We start from the raw sequence: 20,760 nt of genomic DNA on the forward strand, positions 1-20,760 counted from the left end.
TGAGTATCTTTGCTCTATTATAAGCATATGTTATCACTATACTTCATAGATGGTCTATAGTGCTTCCCCTGGTCCCTCTAGCTGTTTCCTCATTACTATCCGCACAACTGTATCACCATGAAGTCCACTGATAGCACATGTCCTTTGTGGTAATTGAACAGTATTGTCACAACTTCGTATTTAGCAACTACAAATACAAATGTGATAGACGGCATGTGTAGATAGGGTCCAACTGAGACCTACGTACAGTGGGAACAACCTTTTCAATATTGATACAAATCAATATAGTAAAAAAAGTAAAAATACTGTTGTGATTGATTCTCACTTGAATTAACAATATTCTATATAAACAAGCACTCCTTCCATTAACATTTTTATCCTCTTAATATATTGCAATCATCATATAGCACTGTGTACTTACAATTGCTCATTTTGCCTTTCTACCCAGCTAATTCTTCTCTTTTCCATTAGGTCTATGACATCACTCAATTAAAAACTAACTAGCTGATCCGTCTAAGCTTTATGTAGAAAAAGGAGGTCAATTTTCCCTACATGAGTCATTAATCACTGCAAAAGTCCCTGGAAGGGGGAGGAGAGAGCAGCTGGGTCAGGAGGTGAAGAGAGAATGATAAATACAAGGAAAAGAGACTTCCTGTTTCTACAAAGAACAGAGAGAGGAGGAGAATTAGCTGTGTAGAAAGGCAAAAAGAGCAATTGTAAGCACACAGTACTATATAATATGATGACAACAATATATTAAGGAGATAAAAGCTTTCATAGGAGGGCTTCTTTAATCACTATTGGTTTAATCACAATGGTTACCTCCACCCAGTTTTTAGATTTGGCAAACTATGGCCTGTCCCATCATTAAGGTAAATAACTTTATACTGGCTAAAACATAAACTGAGCAGTGCCTTCCCTTTATATACTACTCGATGAAGAAGCACACAAGGCACAAGACAGGAGGGAGAAGAATGCGGGTGTGGAGAAGAAACTGTGGCGCTACCCGGTGAATCATGTGCAGAATAAAGAAGAGGAACATTCATGAGCACATGTGAAGTTTTACTGGTTGGGTAGAAATCTGCTGATCAGACTAGTAGATATGATTTAATATAGAGTTACTCATTTCTGCATATAGTTTTATATAAAAGATAACACAAACTTTGAAGGTGTCTGCCATCGTACGGGCTTCTAATAATAACATAATAAAAAGCTTTCCTGTAAATGAAAGAGCAATGCAGTAAAACATGACATTTCCTACTTTTATTATGTGCACTCCCTGTAATTTATGAGCATATGCACTCACATCCCATCTTGGCGTGTGATCGTGTATCCATAGTTCGGGTAATGCAGAAATGACACATTGACTCCAATGAGCGGTGTTCCATCAGCTGTGAGAACCTGGCCTCGAATTACAGATGCAAGGCTGCGGGGAGAGAGAACAGAAGACTTCAGGTTATGTACACACTTGCTTCTCAGATGTGATTCATGGCATAATTCTCCGCTTCACTACCTCAGGTGGTTCAGTGTAAAGTTCCTGCATCATAAAGCTGCCCAATGGTGAGCACCTCTAGCTGGAGCAGAAAAACACAATAAAATCTTTCTGCTGAAGTAACCTTTTCTACATTAACCTTTTATCTTCTATTCAGTGCTGAAGAGCCTGAAACATTGTTTCCAGGGATAAAAACCTTACAATGTAACCACAATATAACATTTGCATTTGAAAAAGTCTTATAGAATATTCTTGGAACTGCTGGAATTTCTGAAACTTTAAAATATCTCCAAGAAACTTTTTTCTTTATCATTTCACCAACAGATATGAACTCCTCTTTTAACGCTCGACATCACTCAAAATCTAAAAAGTTGGGTAAGACTACAGTTAACTCTTGCATCTCCTCTTCAGATTGGTGAGATATGATGAGTCCTCAAACTGGAGAGCCTCTTTATCTACGTCTAGTGAGTCTAATCAATGATGACTGTGATGAACCTGTAGCCGCCATCTTGGTAATGATAAATCATATCCAGGGATGGCCACACTTCAGCAGCCCCCACCCTTGGGACCTTCTGTTAAAACGTCAACTAGATAGTTTCCCCCCATCCAGGCTCCTGTAAGATAAGAAGCCTACTTAACACTTGAATGCTAGGAGCTTCAAAGACTTCGAGAGGAAACACAGCCAGCAGGGGGGGGTGCTTCGTCTATCTGTACCTGACCATTTGTCCCATAGGACTAGTTTCTTTGTCTGTCACAAGCATGGAGGCATAAGATATAGAAACATGAATAGTACACGCATGTTGCGTGGGATGGGCCAATAAAAAAATATCACGGCGTCCCGGAGCCATTGCGCACACAAGCCTCCGCGGTAGACGTTTGTACGTGCTCTGGAAGCCAAGATATAGCGCGGAGCCATTCCTGAGGACCGTATGGTATCATAATTGATATCAAAAGGTCGGTTACGGCGGCCCGAATCCATGGGAACCCCTGGGGGTATCATGAGACCATCCCAGAAGAAGTTATTGGGTTCCTTAGAATTTGGGCTTCTGATCGAAGTTAGACCTGAGGGTGGAGACTGAGCCAGCTGACCTCACCAGCAGTGGGCGGGACAGGGCAGGTAAGATAGCAGGACAGACAAGAGACAAGTCAGTCTTGACCCAAGAGTGGTGTGCTGAACATCTGAGCACCAGCTGAGGCCACCAAGGGGAGGAGCAGTTTGACCATGCGGTGGTAGGCCTCAGCCTGTAACAAAGAACCGTGCCTGCGACCGCAGAATCCTCTCCCTGCGTCACAAGAAAATCAAGAAACCGGTAACTGATATGCTGTGGTGATTCTGTGTGTTGTATTCCATTGTTGTATAGTTTAGCCTGACCTTATACCTGTGTATATTTAGTTGTATATCGTGTATCTAGTGTATTATTATAATCAATTACCTCAAGTAATTGTGGGCCTGCCTTTTATTCTGCATAACGAACGCACGTCCGTGTGAGCTCGGCTCAAGCCAAAAACGCTACCCAGGGTTGGTTCCTGACCCGATATAGGCCCATTCACGGACTGGGCGTATATCTAAAATAGGGACTGGTGGCAGCATACCAACTGGGGATTGGGGAAGGCTGGTAGTGACGGTCGGAGGTTCAGATATATATATTCCTGGCGCGGCCAAGGAAGATATATATACCGCCCTCACTACAGAGGGCCCCGATACCCAGTAGGTTACAGGACAGTCTCTCTGGCGACCGCTTATCCTAGGTGCAGTTCCTTGACTGACCTGAGGCTAAGAGGGCGCTAGCGAGTTGTGCTGTGTAGTGACGTTGAAGGGATAACACACTACCGTGTTCCCTGCGCTGGTTGCAGCTACCTGGCACTACTTTCTCTAGGTGCAGTACCTTGACTGACCTGAGAGGTAAGGGGGCGCCAGAGAGCTGCACCCACCGGCCGGCTTTCATCACATTGGTGGCAGAGCGGTGGGATTGCAGAATAATAGTGTTGTGGGACCCCTACTCCCAGGCACTAAAGACTGCCAGTGGTAACTTCCACTGCTGGAGTCTTAAGGTCAGCCCAACATTAGACGGTCAGGCTAAAAGTATAACAAGGTGTGTGCAAACTCAGGGTTGCAGCGGTGTCGGTTACCAAGATGGCAGACGGCACCAGGAGCAAGACCCTGCAGGAGGCTAATGCTACGGTCCGTGTGGCAGGAGGGGAGGACATTGTTACTCATGGCGAGGAGGAGTCCAGCCCGGGCACCTCAGGGAGCCAGTCCCCAGTATACGGTCCCGCAGTGGGCTGCCCACCACCTACCCAGCCCAGCCTGTCCAGATAACAAGCCCTTTTACAAGCGGCTATGGCAAGTCTCCAGTCTCATGGCGATGCCGTCTACAAAACCCTCCTGGCAGCATCAGAGAAGGCAGCGGAGGAGGAGCGTGCAGAGCGGGCTGCGGAGCGGGCTGCGGAGCGGGCTGCGGAGCGTGAAGCTGCAGAGCGCCGGGAGGCTGCGGAGCGTGAAGCTGCAGAGCGCCGGGAGGCTGCGGAGCGTGAAGCTGCAGAGCGCCGGGAGGTTGCGGAGCGTGCAGAGCGAGCTGCGGAGCGCCAGCACCAACTGGACCTGGCCCAGCGGGGGCTTCCGCTAGAGCAACCAACCCATCAGGAGACCAAGTCGTCCAAAGTCCGAGCTGAGGACTTCCCTCTACTGGAGAAGGATGGGGACCTGGACTCCTTTCTGGTGGCATTTGAACGGACCTGTCTTCAGCACCATCTGGCCCGGGATCAGTGGGCCAGATACCTGACCCCCCGTTTGAGGGGTAAGTCCCTGGATGCCTTGGGGGACTTACCTGCCGGGGAGGTACAGAACTACGACTGCATCAAGCGGGCCCTGATCCGGCAGTACAACCTCACTCCCGAGTCGTACCGCCAGAAGTTCCGGAGCCTGCTGCGTGGCCCCAAGGACACCTGGACCGATCATATGCGGGCGCTGTTGAGAGCCGCAGAGCACTGGACCTCGGGTCTAGCGCTTACTACCCGCCAGGAGGTCCAGGAACTGTTCGTCACGGAGCAGTTTTTGTGGAACTGCCCAGAGGACCTCCGACAGTTCCTCCGTGACCGAAAACCAACAGGGGCTTCTGCTACAGCCGCCCTGGCAGACGAGTATGCCAATAACAGGGCGCCTGAGCTGAAGAAGTCTGCCAGCAGCACCTGGAGAGGGGGTAAGCCCAGTCATGCCCCTGTTTCCCCGGCCCCTAGAACACAAGGGGTGTATCCCCCTGTTGCCCTCTCCAGGCAAGGACCAGACGTAAGACGTGGTCATCTATGCAACAAACCAGGACACTTTAGGGCTGAGTGTCCCCAGCGCCAAAAGACCCCATCCCAGTCCCAGAGAGCGCCCAATGTTTTGTGTGTGGGAGGGGGTGGTGGTAGGTCCCTGGACAACATCCAACCCGTCACCATAGGCCGTTCTGCGGTCATGGGACTGCGGGACACGGGCGCTGAACGAACACTGGTACGGCCTGAGGTGGTGTCCCCCCAGGACTTGGTACCAGGAAAGACTCTTTCCGTCTCCGGGGTTGGAGGCGTGGAGCCGGCACTTCCCGTTGCCATGGTGTATTTGGACTGGGGTGCCGGAAGGGGGATGCGGGAGGTGGGAGTAACGCCAAATATTCCCGCAAATGTTTTATTAGGGACCGACTTGGGGCGTCTAGTATCGCAGTATGTACCCTCTGAACCCCCAAGTTCGGCCCCCCAAGAGTGTATTGATTTGTCTGCTGCTAATGCCAACCATGTTGTATGTAGTGTGTGTCCTGCTGAGGAGGAGGGAGTGAAACCTGAGGGTAACACCTGCACAGACACAACACAAACAGGGTTAGTGAAAGCAGGTGGGGAGTGTGGGGATGCCCGCAGAGGTGCTCAGCCGGCGTGCCGTGACCTCTTGTCCTCCGGTGAGGGAGGGGGCGGGCAGGATTCTGTAGAGGGAAGCTCAGGGATGGAGAGGGGGGCAGCTACCGGCAGTGTAGGGCTCCCAGGGGTATCCAGGCTGCTGAGTATAGGCCCACTGCAGGGGGAGGAACAGGCCATGGGAGGTGGGGGTGTCCCAAGAGAGGAGCCGCCAGGTAAGACCCCAGGGCAGGAGTTCCCCACATCCGAGATGTCCAAAGGCCTAGGAAGCCTGCCTGATCGGGCGGCTTGGTCAGAAACAGAGGGGAAGCAGGCACTACCCACGGTCACAGCGGTCATAGCCGCTGTCACCAGGAGTGGGAGCGCCGGAGCCCAAGGAGCCTTGCAGAGGTCCGACGGCTTCCCCACTTCTGACCAAGTGTCTGCCGGGTCAGACAGCGGCCAGGTGACATGCCCGGAGGGGCTGACGGAGGATGTGGCAGTTTCGTCGATTCTGGCCACATCAAGTCAGGAATTTCAGGCTGCGTTGGAAGCAGACGACAGCCTGAAAGCTCTCAAGGAACAGGCGGCACAGCCTCCCATGGAGTCAGACTGCGAGCGTGTGGTCTGGGACCAGGGACGGCTGTACCGGGTAACGGTCCAGCAGGGTTCACCGGAGGCGTGGCCCAGGGACCGACAGTTAGTGGTACCCTATCCGTTCAGGGCGGAATTGTTGCGGATCGCACACGAGATTCCGATGGCCGGACACCTAGGGATCGCTAAAACCAAGGCCAGGATAGCTCAGCATTTCTACTGGCCTGGGATGGGAGCCGCGGTGGGTGCCTACTGCCGTTCGTGTGACACCTGTCAGAGGGTGGGGAAGGCGGGGCCGCGCCCCAAAGCCCCACTGGTAACTCTGCCAATCATCGAAGAGCCTTTCTCGAGGGTCGCTGTGGATCTTATTGGACCTCTGTCCACTCCCAGCCACTCCGGGAAATGCTTCATACTCACGGTAGTGGACTATGCCACCCGGTACCCGGAAGCGGTAGCTTTGTCGTCCATTCGGGCCGACAAGGTGGCTACCGCCTTACTGGAGATCTTCTCCAGAGTGGGTTTCCCCCAAGAAATGCTCACCGACCGAGGGACCCAGTTCATGTCGCGGCTGATGGAGTCCCTCTGTAAGCAAATGCAGGTGCAACATCTGGTGGCCAGCCCGTATCACCCACAGACTAATGGCCTGTGTGAGCGGTTCAATGGCACCTTAAAGCAGATGCTTAAGATGTTGGTCGACTCCCACGGGAGAGACTGGGAGCGTTACCTCCCACACCTCCTATTTGCTTACCGGGAGGTTCCGCAGGCCTCAACGGGGTTCTCCCCCTTTGAGCTCCTGTACGGGCGACGGGTACGGGGCCCCCTGGCTCTGGTGAAGGAAGCATGGGAAGGGGATTTGGCCACCCCCGAGGTGTCGGTCATCGAGTATGTCGTGCGCCACCGGGACAGGATGATGGCCTTGGCAAAGCTGGTGCAGGACAATATGGCCCAGGCCCAGGCCGACCAGAAGCGGTGGTACGACCAGAATGCTTGTGAGAGGACCTACCAGGTGGGTCAAAAGGTGTGGGTACTGGTCCCCGTACCACAGAACAAGCTTCAGGCAGCCTGGGAAGGTCCCTACTTCGTGCACCAGAAACTCAATGCCGTCACCTATCTGGTCACCCTGGATCACGCCCGTGGAAGGAGGAAGGCCTTCCACGTGAACATGATGAAGGCTCATCATGAGCGGGAAGCGACTGCCCACCCAGCGTGCAACCTTCCCGAGGAAGGAGAGGTAGAAACCCTCCTGGATCTGCTCACCCAAGCCAAGGCGGGTGGGTCCATCGAGGATGTGGGGGTTGGCCACCAGCTCACGGAGGACCAACGGTCCCAGCTGGGGACCACCCTGCACCCCTTCCGGGGGCTGTTCAGCAGCCTGCCCGGAAGGACTGAGATGGCTGTCCACGACGTGGACACTGGCGATCACCCGCCGATCCGGCGTTCAGCATATCGGGTCTCTTTCGAGGTGCAGGGAAACATGCGCCAAGAGATAGACGAGATGCTGAAGCTGGGGGTGATCCAGGCATCCAGCAGCGCGTGGGCCTCGCCTGTAGTCCTCGTTCCAAAGAAGGACCGAACTACACGGTTCTGCGTGGACTACCGGGGGCTCAACGCTGTAACGGCCACCGATGCGTTCCCCATACCACGCATCGATGACCTGCTCGATCGGATGGCCGGGGCTAAGTACCTGACCATCATGGATCTGAGCCGGGGGTACTGGCAGATTCCTCTGACCCCCGCGGCAAGGGAACGCTCTGCCTTTATCACCCCTTTTGGACTGTACGAGTCCACAGTGATGCCATTCGGCATGAAGAATGCCCCTGCCACTTTTCAGCGGATGGTCAATACGCTGCTTGAGGGACTTGAAGGGTACGCGGCTGCGTACTTGGACGATATTGCAGTCTTCAGTCCCACTTGGGAGGATCACCTAGAGCACCTGCGGCAGGTGCTCGGTCGGATCCACCGGGCAGGCTTGACCATCAAGCCGGAAAAGTGCCAGCTGGGCATGAGTGAGGTCCTCTACCTGGGTCACCGGGTAGGCGGGGGGGTTCTGAAGCCAGAACCGGGGAAAGTGGATGCCATCGCATCCTGGCCCACTCCTAGGACCAAAAAGCAGGTGATGTCCTTCTTGGGGACCGCCGGGTACTATAGGAGGTTCGTCCCACACTATAGCACCCTGGCCAAGCCCCTGACGGACCTCACCAAGAAGAAGCTGCCCGTCGCAGTCGACTGGACAGTCGCCTGCGAGACAGCTTTCGGGGCACTCAAGGCCGCCCTAAGTAGCTCCCCTGTACTGCAAGCTGCCGACTTCGACCGGCCGTTTGTGGTACAGACCGACGCCAGTGACTTTGGCCTCGGTGCTGTGCTAAGTCAGGTCAACACGACAGGCCAGGAACATCCTGTCTTGTACCTGAGCAGGAAGCTACTGCCCCGGGAGGTGGCTTACTCCACGGTGGAAAAAGAATGCCTGGCGATTGTATGGGCCCTGCAGCGTCTGCAGCCCTACTTGTACGGGAGCCATTTCACCGTGGAGACGGACCACAACCCCCTCAGCTGGTTACACACGGTCTCTGGGTCGAATGGCAGGTTGCTACGCTGGAGCCTCGCTCTCCAGCAGTACCACTTCTCCATTCGCCACAGAAGAGGCCGTGACCACGGTAACGCTGACGGGTTATCCCGGCAAGGGGAGGGTGCAGAAGGACGCACGGGGGAACACAGGAATGTGCTACCCCCTCGCGCCCTCGTATAGGGGGAGGTGTGATGAACCTGTAGCCGCCATCTTGGTAATGATAAATCATATCCAGGGATGGCCACACTTCAGCAGCCCCCACCCTTGGGACCTTCTGTTAAAACGTCAACTAGATAGTTTCCCCCCATCCAGGCTCCTGTAAGATAAGAAGCCTACTTAACACTTGAATGCTAGGAGCTTCAAAGACTTCGAGAGGAAACACAGCCAGCAGGGGGGGGTGCTTCGTCTATCTGTACCTGACCATTTGTCCCATAGGACTAGTTTCTTTGTCTGTCACAAGCATGGAGGCATAAGATATAGAAACATGAATAGTACACGCATGTTGCGTGGGATGGGCCAATAAAAAAATATCACGGCGTCCCGGAGCCATTGCGCACACAAGCCTCCGCGGTAGACGTTTGTACGTGCTCTGGAAGCCAAGATATAGCGCGGAGCCATTCCTGAGGACCGTATGGTATCATAATTGATATCAAAAGGTCGGTTACGGCGGCCCGAATCCATGGGAACCCCTGGGGGTATCATGAGACCATCCCAGAAGAAGTTATTGGGTTCCTTAGAATTTGGGCTTCTGATCGAAGTTAGACCTGAGGGTGGAGACTGAGCCAGCTGACCTCACCAGCAGTGGGCGGGACAGGGCAGGTAAGATAGCAGGACAGACAAGAGACAAGTCAGTCTTGACCCAAGAGTGGTGTGCTGAACATCTGAGCACCAGCTGAGGCCACCAAGGGGAGGAGCAGTTTGACCATGCGGTGGTAGGCCTCAGCCTGTAACAAAGAACCGTGCCTGCGACCGCAGAATCCTCTCCCTGCGTCACAAGAAAATCAAGAAACCGGTAACTGATATGCTGTGGTGATTCTGTGTGTTGTATTCCATTGTTGTATAGTTTAGCCTGACCTTATACCTGTGTATATTTAGTTGTATATCGTGTATCTAGTGTATTATTATAATCAATTACCTCAAGTAATTGTGGGCCTGCCTTTTATTCTGCATAACGAACGCACGTCCGTGTGAGCTCGGCTCAAGCCAAAAACGCTACCCAGGGTTGGTTCCTGACCCGATATAGGCCCATTCACGGACTGGGCGTATATCTAAAATAGGGACTGGTGGCAGCATACCAACTGGGGATTGGGGAAGGCTGGTAGTGACGGTCGGAGGTTCAGATATATATATTCCTGGCGCGGCCAAGGAAGATATATATACCGCCCTCACTACAGAGGGCCCCGATACCCAGTAGGTTACAGGACAGTCTCTCTGGCGACCGCTTATCCTAGGTGCAGTTCCTTGACTGACCTGAGGCTAAGAGGGCGCTAGCGAGTTGTGCTGTGTAGTGACGTTGAAGGGATAACACACTACCGTGTTCCCTGCGCTGGTTGCAGCTACCTGGCACTACTTTCTCTAGGTGCAGTACCTTGACTGACCTGAGAGGTAAGGGGGCGCCAGAGAGCTGCACCCACCGGCCGGCTTTCATAACAATGACCAAAAGTCATCTCCTTCCAGAAACAGGTCAAGGAAAAGGAGCACCTTGCTTCCTTTAAAGGGGTTTTCCCACAAACAAAAGTTCATTTTAATCAATAGATCTTTGAATAATAAGTACCACAATTGGATGTGGTTAAATAAAATGTTCCTGTGCTGAGATAATCTTATAAATGTGCCCCTGCTGTGTACTGTGTAATGGCTGTGTCTGACCATACAGAGACATGGTCTGATCATACCACAGCTCCTGGGCAGGGGAGGAAGGAAAAGAGATTATACAGATATTACAGCAGGGGATCACAACTGATTCTTCCTTTGAAGTAAAACATTGTTTAAAAACAGGCAGGGAATGTTTTATCTCACCAAAAGAATCAGCTGTGACCCCGTGCTGTAATGTTTGTATACTCTTTTCCTTCCCCCCATGCCCAGGAGATGTGGTATGATCAGAGCATGTTCCTGTATGGTCAGACACAGCCATTACACAGTACACAGCAGGGGCACATTTATGAGATTATCTCAGCACAGGAACATTTTATTTAAACACATCCAATTGTGGAACTTATTATTATTCCAAGATCTATTGTTCAAAATTAACTTTTGTTCGTTGGAAAACCCCGTTAAGTCACAGGCAAGAAGAGGAACAGCTATAGCAACACTTTATATATTTTATCCATATATCTGCTTCCTGAACCCCAGTAAATGAGGGAATGCTCCACAGGGGGGTTAACTACGTGACCATCGGTGAGCACAGAGTAATTATGTTGGAATGGTTGTGTGTCATGCTTGGTTTCCAATAGAGTATGGGTGCATAGGTTACACTTGGCATCTGGCTCCATATATACTGGGGCAAAAAGGCTCCTCTGCATTATAAATGGACATTGTTGGCAAAAAAATATTTGTATTATGATGCTGTAACCTGTTATTTGATAGGTAGAGTTACCTCATTAAATAATGTTATATTTTATTATACCACAAGATATCACTGTATAAAGTGGCATATTGCATCATTGGGGTAATGCAGTATAGCTTTTATACTTAAGGACAAGGGGAGTTAATCCTTCTGCTGAATGGATAGGTCCAAGTAAGGGAGCCTTTACCAAGAGTTTTTAGAAAAGTTTTTTTCTGGTGTTTTAGGCTGATTTATGACCACATCAAAGCTGGGCTTTACTTTGATGTGGTCATAAATCAACGTGGAGGACTTCAGGATATTAAACATGAGAATTACAAACTTTGCCATCAGAATAAGCTCGCTGACGGATTCACTGGAAAGTCATTTTGCATCCTGCTATCACCATGTACAGTGAAGTAAAAAGGCTGTAGAAGATAACTGTTTTTTTTAACAAGTGTAAAAATTATTTTTGGCCAAAATATATGTTTTTAAAGGGAACCTAACAGCTCATACAAAGATCGGGCAGCATGTATCAGACAGTGGCTGCATGATTTCAGCCACATATGTTTAACTCTAAAACGTAGCAGAGTAGTTTAAAAGTGGCCTGGGGCCGAACCACATGGGAGACTAGTCGGACAGGCGGGTCGCTGGCTCCTTCTCCCCACCTGCTGCCCTGGAGTGACAGGTCTCTACTTACACACACATGCAGGGAGAGAGCTGCGGCCTGCAAACTGTGTTTTACTATGAAACGCCGCAGCGCTTCAGAGTAATATATATGGTAGAAATCATGCAGCCACTATCTGATACATGCTCCACTCTCAGTGCTGGGTGCCATGCTAATCACCTGACATTAAAAAATGCCATGCATCCGCTGCAGCCAATCAGCTGTTATGGATTGGCTGCAGCCTTTACAGTTACGTCTGAGTGGAAGAACAATGTTCAGAGATTGAAAGAATGGTATTGGTCTTTTATGCTGCACAATGGGGCTTTCCACTAGTGGACAACCCTCTCAATATACAGATTATATATTAGAAAAAACTTTTTGACAGTGAGGGTGATCAATGAGTGGAACAGGCGGCCACAAGAGGTGAAGAGTTCTCCTTCAATGGAAGTCTTCACGCAGAGACTGGACAGACATCTGTCTGAGATGGTTTAGTGAATCCTGCATTGACGGTTGGACACGATGACCCTGGAGGTCCCCTCCAACTCTAACATTCTATGATTTCTAAGGGGAAATAGATCAGATTTGCCACCTTTGGTATTGTAATCAAAATGTTTTATAAAGAAACTTATAAAGATCCTTAAAATGTCTGTGTCTGTTGAGCGCAGCTTTTTTTTTTAAATTCCAAAGACACTCTTTAATCATTGCTCCCACTGCAGTGAGATAATGGTTGAAGTTTAGGGATCTTTAGATGTATTGGGTGCTCTTCTTGACTAATATCAGTAATACACACAGTCGGTGACTTATCATCCTGCACGTAGTCTTTCAGTCTAAACCCTATACAGGCATAACTGCTAAATGTACAGTACAATACAGTAAACTGTCATCAGTGACAACCAGCCGCACATGATTAACCCACCAATAAGGAGAAATAGCCGGCCATGTCTTCGGCAGAACGAAGAGTCTGCCGCACGTTGACAAGTAATGCAGATGTAAGTCTGCAGAATTATTTCTCTAAAAGACCTAATATTATCTAATGAATGGCAAGGTAGTAAATGATTAGTCCATTCATTTACAGTAGCTATAAAAGCTCTCACAGACGAATAAACCTTCAAGCTTTCGACATGTCAAATATCTGGCACTTGCATGGAGAAAAGTATTCTTTCCAATTAATTTTGCGGCAATTGGTACATCTGCTGGGAACAGGAAGCGAGAAGATTTAGAGGGGGCAATAAGGAACATTTGTGCAACAACTTTTAATCAACTGCTGTGCCTAACTGCATTAATACTGTTAAATTACCTTAGACCCAGGAGTTCTAGTGTAAATCATCTTCCTTCACTCAGCAGGACACAAGGCACCTGCTCTCAGTTACTGCTTGTATTTCACATCATTACCGCTTCAGTAAAATACCAGCCAGGCGGATTATGAAATCAGAGCTTCATAATGAATGTTTTCTTTACAATTTGTATTAATAAAATGGAAAAAAAAAAGCATGAAATAAAAAAAAAACAACTTCTGAAAATAACTACTTAGGAATATTCAGAGACAATTCCATCACGGTTCTGAAAGTATGCATTCGGCATTGCAGATATTGGATTTTCACATTCAGAATATATCAGCCTGATGTCATTAGCACCTCGAGGAGGTAGAGAGGCCGAAAATGGAATTCAATGTACTGCAAGGACATCTGGAACTAAATGTGTTGAAATAAACAATGGAAGTAAAATGGGAAGATATTTCCAAGCAGACTTTGAAAAATACGTGTGAAGAGCAGATAGATTGAGGGGGATGGGCAGAATTTGAATAAACAGCGCATGAGACTTCTTACGGTGTGCATGAAATTAAATAGCACCTAAAAAAATCAAAGACGACTGCAGGTATATAAATAATGTGTACTTTGGGGACAGGCTGAGTTGTAATTATTTTCTTGTGGTATAAAATCGCATAATTAGGAGCAGATATCACATTCTCCAGCACATAGAAAGGAGAAATAGTATACAAGTGGAAAGAGGCATATTACACCAGGTTGTTTGGATAACAGCGAACTGAAGAGGTCAAATATTTCACTAAAAGGATTTTTCCATCTCATTACGTGATAGTACATTGCTGGAATATGCACTTATTTCATGATCGGTGGGGTCCGAACTCTGGGGCGCAAACTGTTCCTGGGAATAAAGTTGCATCATTGAGGTCATGGCGCAACCGGTCCTTCTTTTTCCCTGCACAGCGCCGCGCCTGTCCTCCACACCGTGCAGGGATCTGCAGCGCGCCCCTTTCAAGTAAATAATGCTGTGCTGCAATTCAATGAGTAGTCAAATGGCCAGGGGCACTGATCAGGAAAAAGCAATCAAACGGGCACAATGCTACACTAGCCCTGAACCCCCTTAGATTTCAGAATCATTATGGTTTCAAGGGTCTCAGCCCTACCGATGCGCCATCACTTTGTGAGATTATAAAGCCTCTTAAAAGAATTACTTGATTAATTAAATTTGTTTTTTTAATGTTTTTTAATCTGAATCTATCTTAGTGTCCTACATTGGTAACATATTGGGTGAGAGTTGGTGTCCTACATACAGTGTCTACAAGTAGTATTCAACCCCCTGCAGATTTAGCTGGTTGACACATGCGGAATTAACTTGGCATTGTAACATTTGTACTGTAGATCAGCCTGGAAGTGGGAAATGCACTGCAGCAAATTTTTTTTTTTTTTTAAACGTTAAAAGTTAATTCAGAGTGTCATTTATTATTCAACCCCTCAAACCACAAGAATTCTGTTTGGTCCCCCTAAAGTATTTAGAAGTAGTTCAGGCACCAAGAATAATGAGCTTCACATGTGTGGATTAAAGATCTCTTTTGCCAGCCTTTTCTGACTATTTAAGACCCTCCCCAAACTTGTGAACAGCACTCAGACATGGTCAACATGGGAAAGACAAAGGAGCATTCCAAGGCCATCAGAGACAAGATCGTGGAGGGTCACAAGGCTGGCAAGGGGTACAAAACCCTTTCCAAAGAGTTGGGCCTACCTGTCTCCACTGCTGGGAGCATCATCCGTAAGTGGAAGGCTTATGGAACTACTGTTAGCCTTCCACGGCCTGGACAGCCTTTGAAAGTGTCCTCCCGTGCCGAGGCCAGGCTTGTCCGAAGAGTCAAGGCTAACCCAAGGACAACAAGGAAGGAGCTCCAGGAAGATCTCATGCAGTGGGGACATTGGTTTCAGTCAATACCATAAGTAACGTACTCCACCGCAATGGTCTCCATTCCAGACGAGCCCGTAAGGTACCTTTACTATCAAAGCGTCATGTCAAGGCTCGTCTACAGTTTGCTCATGATCACTTGGAGGACTCTGAGACAGACTGGTTCAAGGTTCTATGGTCTGATGAGACCAAGATCGAGATCTTTGGTGCCAACCACACACATGATGTTTGGAGACTGGATGGCACTGCATACGACCCCAAGAATACCATCCCTACAGTCAAGCATGGTGGTGGCAGCATCATGCTGTGGGGCTGTTTCTCAGCCAAGGGGCCTGGCCATCCATGGGAAGATGGATAGCACGGCCTACCTGGAGATTTTGGCCAAGAACCTCCGCTCCTCCATCAAGGATCTTAAGATGGGTCGTAATTTTATCTTCCAACAAGACAACGACCCAAAGCACACAGCCAAGAAAACCAAGGCCTGGTTCAAGAGGGAAAAAGTCAAGGTGTTGGAGTGGCCTAGTCAGTCTCCTGACCTTAACCCAATTGAAAACTTGTGGAAGGAGCTCAAGAATAAAGTCCACATGAGACACCCAAAGAACCTAGATAACTTGGAGAAGATCTGCATGGAGGAGTGGGCCAAGATAACTCCACAGACCTGTGCCGGCCTGATCAGGTCTTATAAAAGACGATTATTAGCTGTAATTGCAAACAAGGGTTATTCCACAAAATATTAAACATAGGGGTTGTATAATAATTGACCCACACTTTTATGTTTAAAATTTAATAAAATTCAACTGAGCAACAGAACTTTTTGGTTTGTAAGATTTATGCTTCTGTTCATAAAACCTACTCTCGTTTGCAGTTTGAAGGCTCTAACTTATTTGCATCTTATCAAACCAGCTAAATCTGCAGGGGGTTGAATACTACTTGTAGGCACTGTAAGTAGCGTGTACTGGATGACACCTTCACCGTTGCCTCTCTGCCCATAGTAGAGGCAAGCCAAATAGGTCAGGGTGAAAAGGTACATCAGTCTCTCACGGGAGGGAAGGTGTCGCAATGTGCAAAACAGTTGTATGATGTAGAGCACGTTCCTTCAGCAAACATATTGGGATCCATAGTTATTGACTGGAGTAAGGTTTGCAGCACAGCGCATGCGGCTTTACAGACAAGCCTGATTCAGTAAATGCCATGCACCGCTTAATAAATTAGGGGCGCCTGACTCCAATACGCCCCCCCATCAAGATCAGTGTGAACAACGTCGGCCTTGATGAATCGGCGTCTTTATTCCTACTGCTGATCAGTCTTTACCTTTCTGACTGAAAGGAGGCAGTCAGTTAGTGACTGCTGATTGGATGCAGCTGTCACATGACTTAACAATGTGACATGATTGTTGGGGTAGGTGTGAAGAGCAGTGTAGGAGCAGACTGCGGTGGCACAAAGGGGGCATTATGACTAGATGCAAGACACATAGAATACATAGGGGAACAGTATTAAATGTATGGGGCAACTAGATTATTATAATGGATGGAAGGCCTCTGATATGATGAGAGGTTGGTCGTGTTTAGCTTAGAAAAAAATATGCCTCAGAGGAGATCTCATTTACATGTAGAAATATATGTGTGGTCAATACAAGGACTAGCACATGACTTATTCCTTAAAAAGACTATGCTAAGGACCCGGAGGCACTCATTACGGGTGGAAGAAAGGCGACTCCGGCACCTAAACAGGAAAGGGTTCTTTACAGTCAGAGTAGTCAGACTGTGGAATGCCGACCACAAGAGGTAGTAATGGCAGACACTATAACAGCTCTCAAAAAAGGGCTGGACGATTTCCTCGATACACATAGCATTGTGGGTTACAGTTAAATTAGTGACAAAATGTATAATTGGGGGAGGAAGGTTGATTTTGATGGACCTAAATCTTTATGCAACCTATGTAACATAGGGGAACATTATTAATTTATATGGGTCATATAGTAGGACGTTATTAATGTATGAGAAACACAAAGTAGGACATTATTAATAGGAGAACATTATTTATGTGGTATTATTGGTATGTTGGTGTTGGTATAATGGGTTTGGTGGTGGTAATATTCAGATATTATGTGGTGGTAACATATGGTCATGGAGTGGTGACATTATTTTCCTTTTGTATAGTGATATTACTGGTAATATTGATCTTTATGTAGTAGACTTTGTTTAGTAATAGTATGGGGATAATATTTGTTATTTAGTAACCATATGACTGAATTATTTATAAGTGTTAATTAATTAGAAAATTATGTTATTGCCGTGTTTGTCTGTCAGATTTATACGTTATATTTGTATTATTAGTTTTTTATGGGGTCAACACAGACTCTATGAATGCCACTGGGACCCACGCATCTGAGCAACATGCAGAATGGGAAACCAAGTCCAAATTTTGCTCTAGGACCCATAGGATTGAATAGTTACACCAATGGTTGATGCCATCTTTCTATTGTTTCTTCCACCATCACTTTACCTTGCAGGAGAAACAGCTGTTCTCTTGAAAGATAACATTTTTGTGCAAGGAAACAGTAAAAAGCCTGTAGAGGCACCAGGCTGTTGTGGTTTTCAGCCGCAGCGTGACAGCTCTGTGTGTGAATACTGCCTTATTGTGAAAGGTTTTCGGCCTTGGAATTGGTGACTTTTACATCAGTTTAGAATAAGTTGATATGATTCAATCCAAAACTACAACTCTGAGTATTCTCCCTCCGCCAGAGGATGGAGACGGCAGATCAGCATTATGTATGTGATTTCATCATGGTGTGATGGCACAATAACTTCTATCACCTGACAGTAGCTACATACTGTACGGCTGCAACCAGCTACATTTACAATCCCTATTGCTTTGCCACTGGCACCAATTGAAAATGCGTCCCAAGCTGTCAGACTATGAAGAATTAGCTAATGTCTATGTTTCTGTGATTTATTGCAGTTCAATGTGCAATGAAGGGATTAGTTCATTGCATTATTCACATTATTTTAATTTTTTTTCCATTCTCTATAATTGCTTCTCGGCTTAACTTAAATGGTTTAATATTTAAAACTCACAAGTCAGCTAATATATGTACAATTAGAAGATGCTGAAAACTTACTGACATAGACATGGGTGACTTTGCTCTTTTTTATATAAAAACATAAAGGAGCCGAAAATCAGGTCCCCACCAGGAAACAGGTTCCATTTTTAGCAGTAATGACAGTTTTACCTTTTATTGAAGGGGTTGTCTCCAGGTATGACATGGGTGCTGTCAGGTCCTATGAGGAAGCTGATCCTATCGTAGAAAGACCTGGCCGCCTGCTGGGACGGTGACTGTTGGCTCTGGCTGATAATGTCCTGTGGATCAGGTAGGCCTCGGCAGTACGGCTGATTCTGGCAGGCGCTCTGCAAGCAGCAGTCTGGGTCCATGCAGTCGATTAAGCCATCTGCCAGAAGAAAGCACTTTGATTGAATTCACACTCATCAGGATTATACCGTGCTTACTTTATTAACACCTTCAATGCTGATCTATAGCCAACTCTTGAAAAAGAAGTCATCGTTTGTCAGAGAATTGATTCCGGCTGCGCGTTCAGCTACCTTTAAATATGTTATCAAGAGACAAGATAGGTGGATTTGATGTTACGTCTCTGCCTATTTGAGACAACGTAACCACACATAGAGATCTGCTGGAGTGTCTGTGTTCTCCGAGAGCTGAATTTAATTAGATTAAGCAGTAGAGTGAGTCCTAGCTCAGAGGCTGACGCCGTGCCGTTGCAGCACATCTTCCACACTTACACTGGCTAAAATGTGATTTAGATGCTGTGGCGGTGCAGAGTTTAATAACCGTTATCGGAACGGGGATCAGCAGGCCGGTGTCGACGGCTAGAGTGATGTAGAGCTGTCACACGCTAATTTGGCTTAGTAATGTTTCTATTCTAAAACTCAATTTTTGAAATGTATCTACCCATTCTTTATATTCCTCGCCCCGATGAAGACTCTAGAAAAATCTATATAATACGAACTTCTGAAATCACTTCTCAGATGAAATATAAGAAGGCATCTTCTGAGTGCCATCATAAGGTACCGGCAGAAGATCTGTCAGACGGAATAACACCGGCATTTCTCTACCCTGATGGCGCGATATCACCAGCCGAATATGCTATACCCAATCCACGGCTCCTAATAAGAAGTAATATGAAATACCTCTCTCTATCTTCTCCTAAAGAGATATAAAGAAGCACTCTATGATGTATTACAAAATAAAGTTCCTTCATTCTCCGGGGTATAATAGGGTATGGTTCCAGGGGGAAAATACTAGCATTTAGTAATTCATCTTTGTTAGTTTATAAAAAGCAAATGTACATCTGGCATGTAGTGTGTGGGTCATAAAAACTGCATGAGATTGACACATTCTGAACTAATCAGCTGGAAATGCATTTTTTACAAGCCTCTCTGCTGACATCAATCAGAGGAAGGATCTCATTTTCACCAGCCAAGATGCAGGGACATACTGTTTGTTATTTTTGTGTGGAGTTTATCAGCAACTTGCCCAAGCGAATGACGGATGGTTATGAATCTGGCTCTATAGAACTGGAGAAAACATTTCTCATTCTGTCTCCACACGTCAGTAGCCTCTATTATCTAGTATAACCAACAGAAAGCACTCGCCCCGGCCAAACCCAGCTCAAGTGAGGCTGCTCCGGCTGACTGCTAGTTCATACTCCATTTATTTAACCCCACTGGGATGGATTGAAAGACAAGTGTACACTGTATTGTGGTAAGGGGATTGTTCACACGAGACTAAAGCCAATAAGATCATAGACAATGCAGCATTATGGTGGATACCGGGCTATCATTGCAGGAGATTTACCGACAGAGCTTCTTCCTGCAAGCACAATCGCTACCAGCATAATATGGAAAGCACAATGTTTCCAAGCAGTGAACTCTGATCAACACTCAGCGTAAACTGCTGTATTCACTAAAAGATGTAAAAAAGACGGGTCACCCCTCACACTATATAGAAAACAATGAGCCATTATAACTGACTGAGGGAAGATCCGGTTCAGCTGGTGATACTAACACGAGATTAGTTTAAGGGCTCGCTCACACAAGATTAGTTAAGGGCTCACTCACACAAGATTAGCTAAAGGGCTCACTCACACAAGATTAGCTAAAGGGCTCACTCACACAAGATTAGCTAAAGGGCTCACTCACACTAGATTAGCTAAAGGGCTCACTGACACAAGATTATCTTAATGGCTCACTCACACTAGATTAGCTAAAGGGTTCACTCCCACAAGATTATCTTAATGGCTCACTCACACAACATTAGCTAAAGGGCTCACTCACACAAGATTAGCTAAAGGGCTCACTCACACAAGATTATCTTAATGGCTCACTCACACAAGATTAGCTAAAGGGTTCACTCACACAAGATTAGCTAAAGGGTCCCCTCACACAAGATTAGCTAAAGGATTCACTCACACAAGATTAGCTTAAGGGTTCACTCACACAAGATTAGCTAAAGGGTTTACTCACACAAGATTAGCTAAAAGATTCACTTACACAAGATTAGCTTAAGAGTTCACTCACACAAGATTAGCCTAAGGGTTCACTCACACAAGATTAGATTAAGGACTCACTCACACAAGATTATCTTAATGGCTCACTCACACAACATTAGCTAAAGGGCTCACTCACACAAGATTAGCTAAAGGGCTCACTCACACAAGATTATCTTAATGGCTCACTCACACAAGATTAGCTAAAGGGTTCACTCACACAAGATTAGCTAAAGGGTCCCCTCACACAAGATTAGCTAAAGGATTCACTCACACAAGATT

The 20,760-nt window shown here is 47.2% G+C and overlaps 1 protein-coding gene across 17 annotated transcripts in view; it reads right to left on the reverse strand.

Annotated features, from left to right (window-relative positions):
* Positions 1–20,760, reverse strand: part of TENM3 (teneurin transmembrane protein 3) — a 1,704,102-nt gene that overhangs the window by 138,708 nt on the left and 1,544,634 nt on the right. For all 17 annotated transcript variants that reach the window (XM_073643373.1, XM_073643362.1, XM_073643479.1 and 14 more), the window contains 2 exons: positions 18,147–18,363; positions 1,307–1,426 (listed from right to left, as the gene is read on the reverse strand). In XM_073643373.1, the coding sequence (XP_073499474.1) occupies positions 1,307–1,426; positions 18,147–18,363 (337 nt within the window). The remainder of the gene's footprint in view (positions 1–1,306; positions 1,427–18,146; positions 18,364–20,760) is intronic.

This window comes from Phyllobates terribilis, unplaced genomic scaffold (genome assembly GCF_046119375.1).
Source record: "Phyllobates terribilis strain yellow unplaced genomic scaffold, ASM4611937v1 Scaffold_1__5_contigs__length_1240528914, whole genome shotgun sequence".
NCBI lineage: Eukaryota > Metazoa > Chordata > Amphibia > Anura > Dendrobatidae > Phyllobates > Phyllobates terribilis.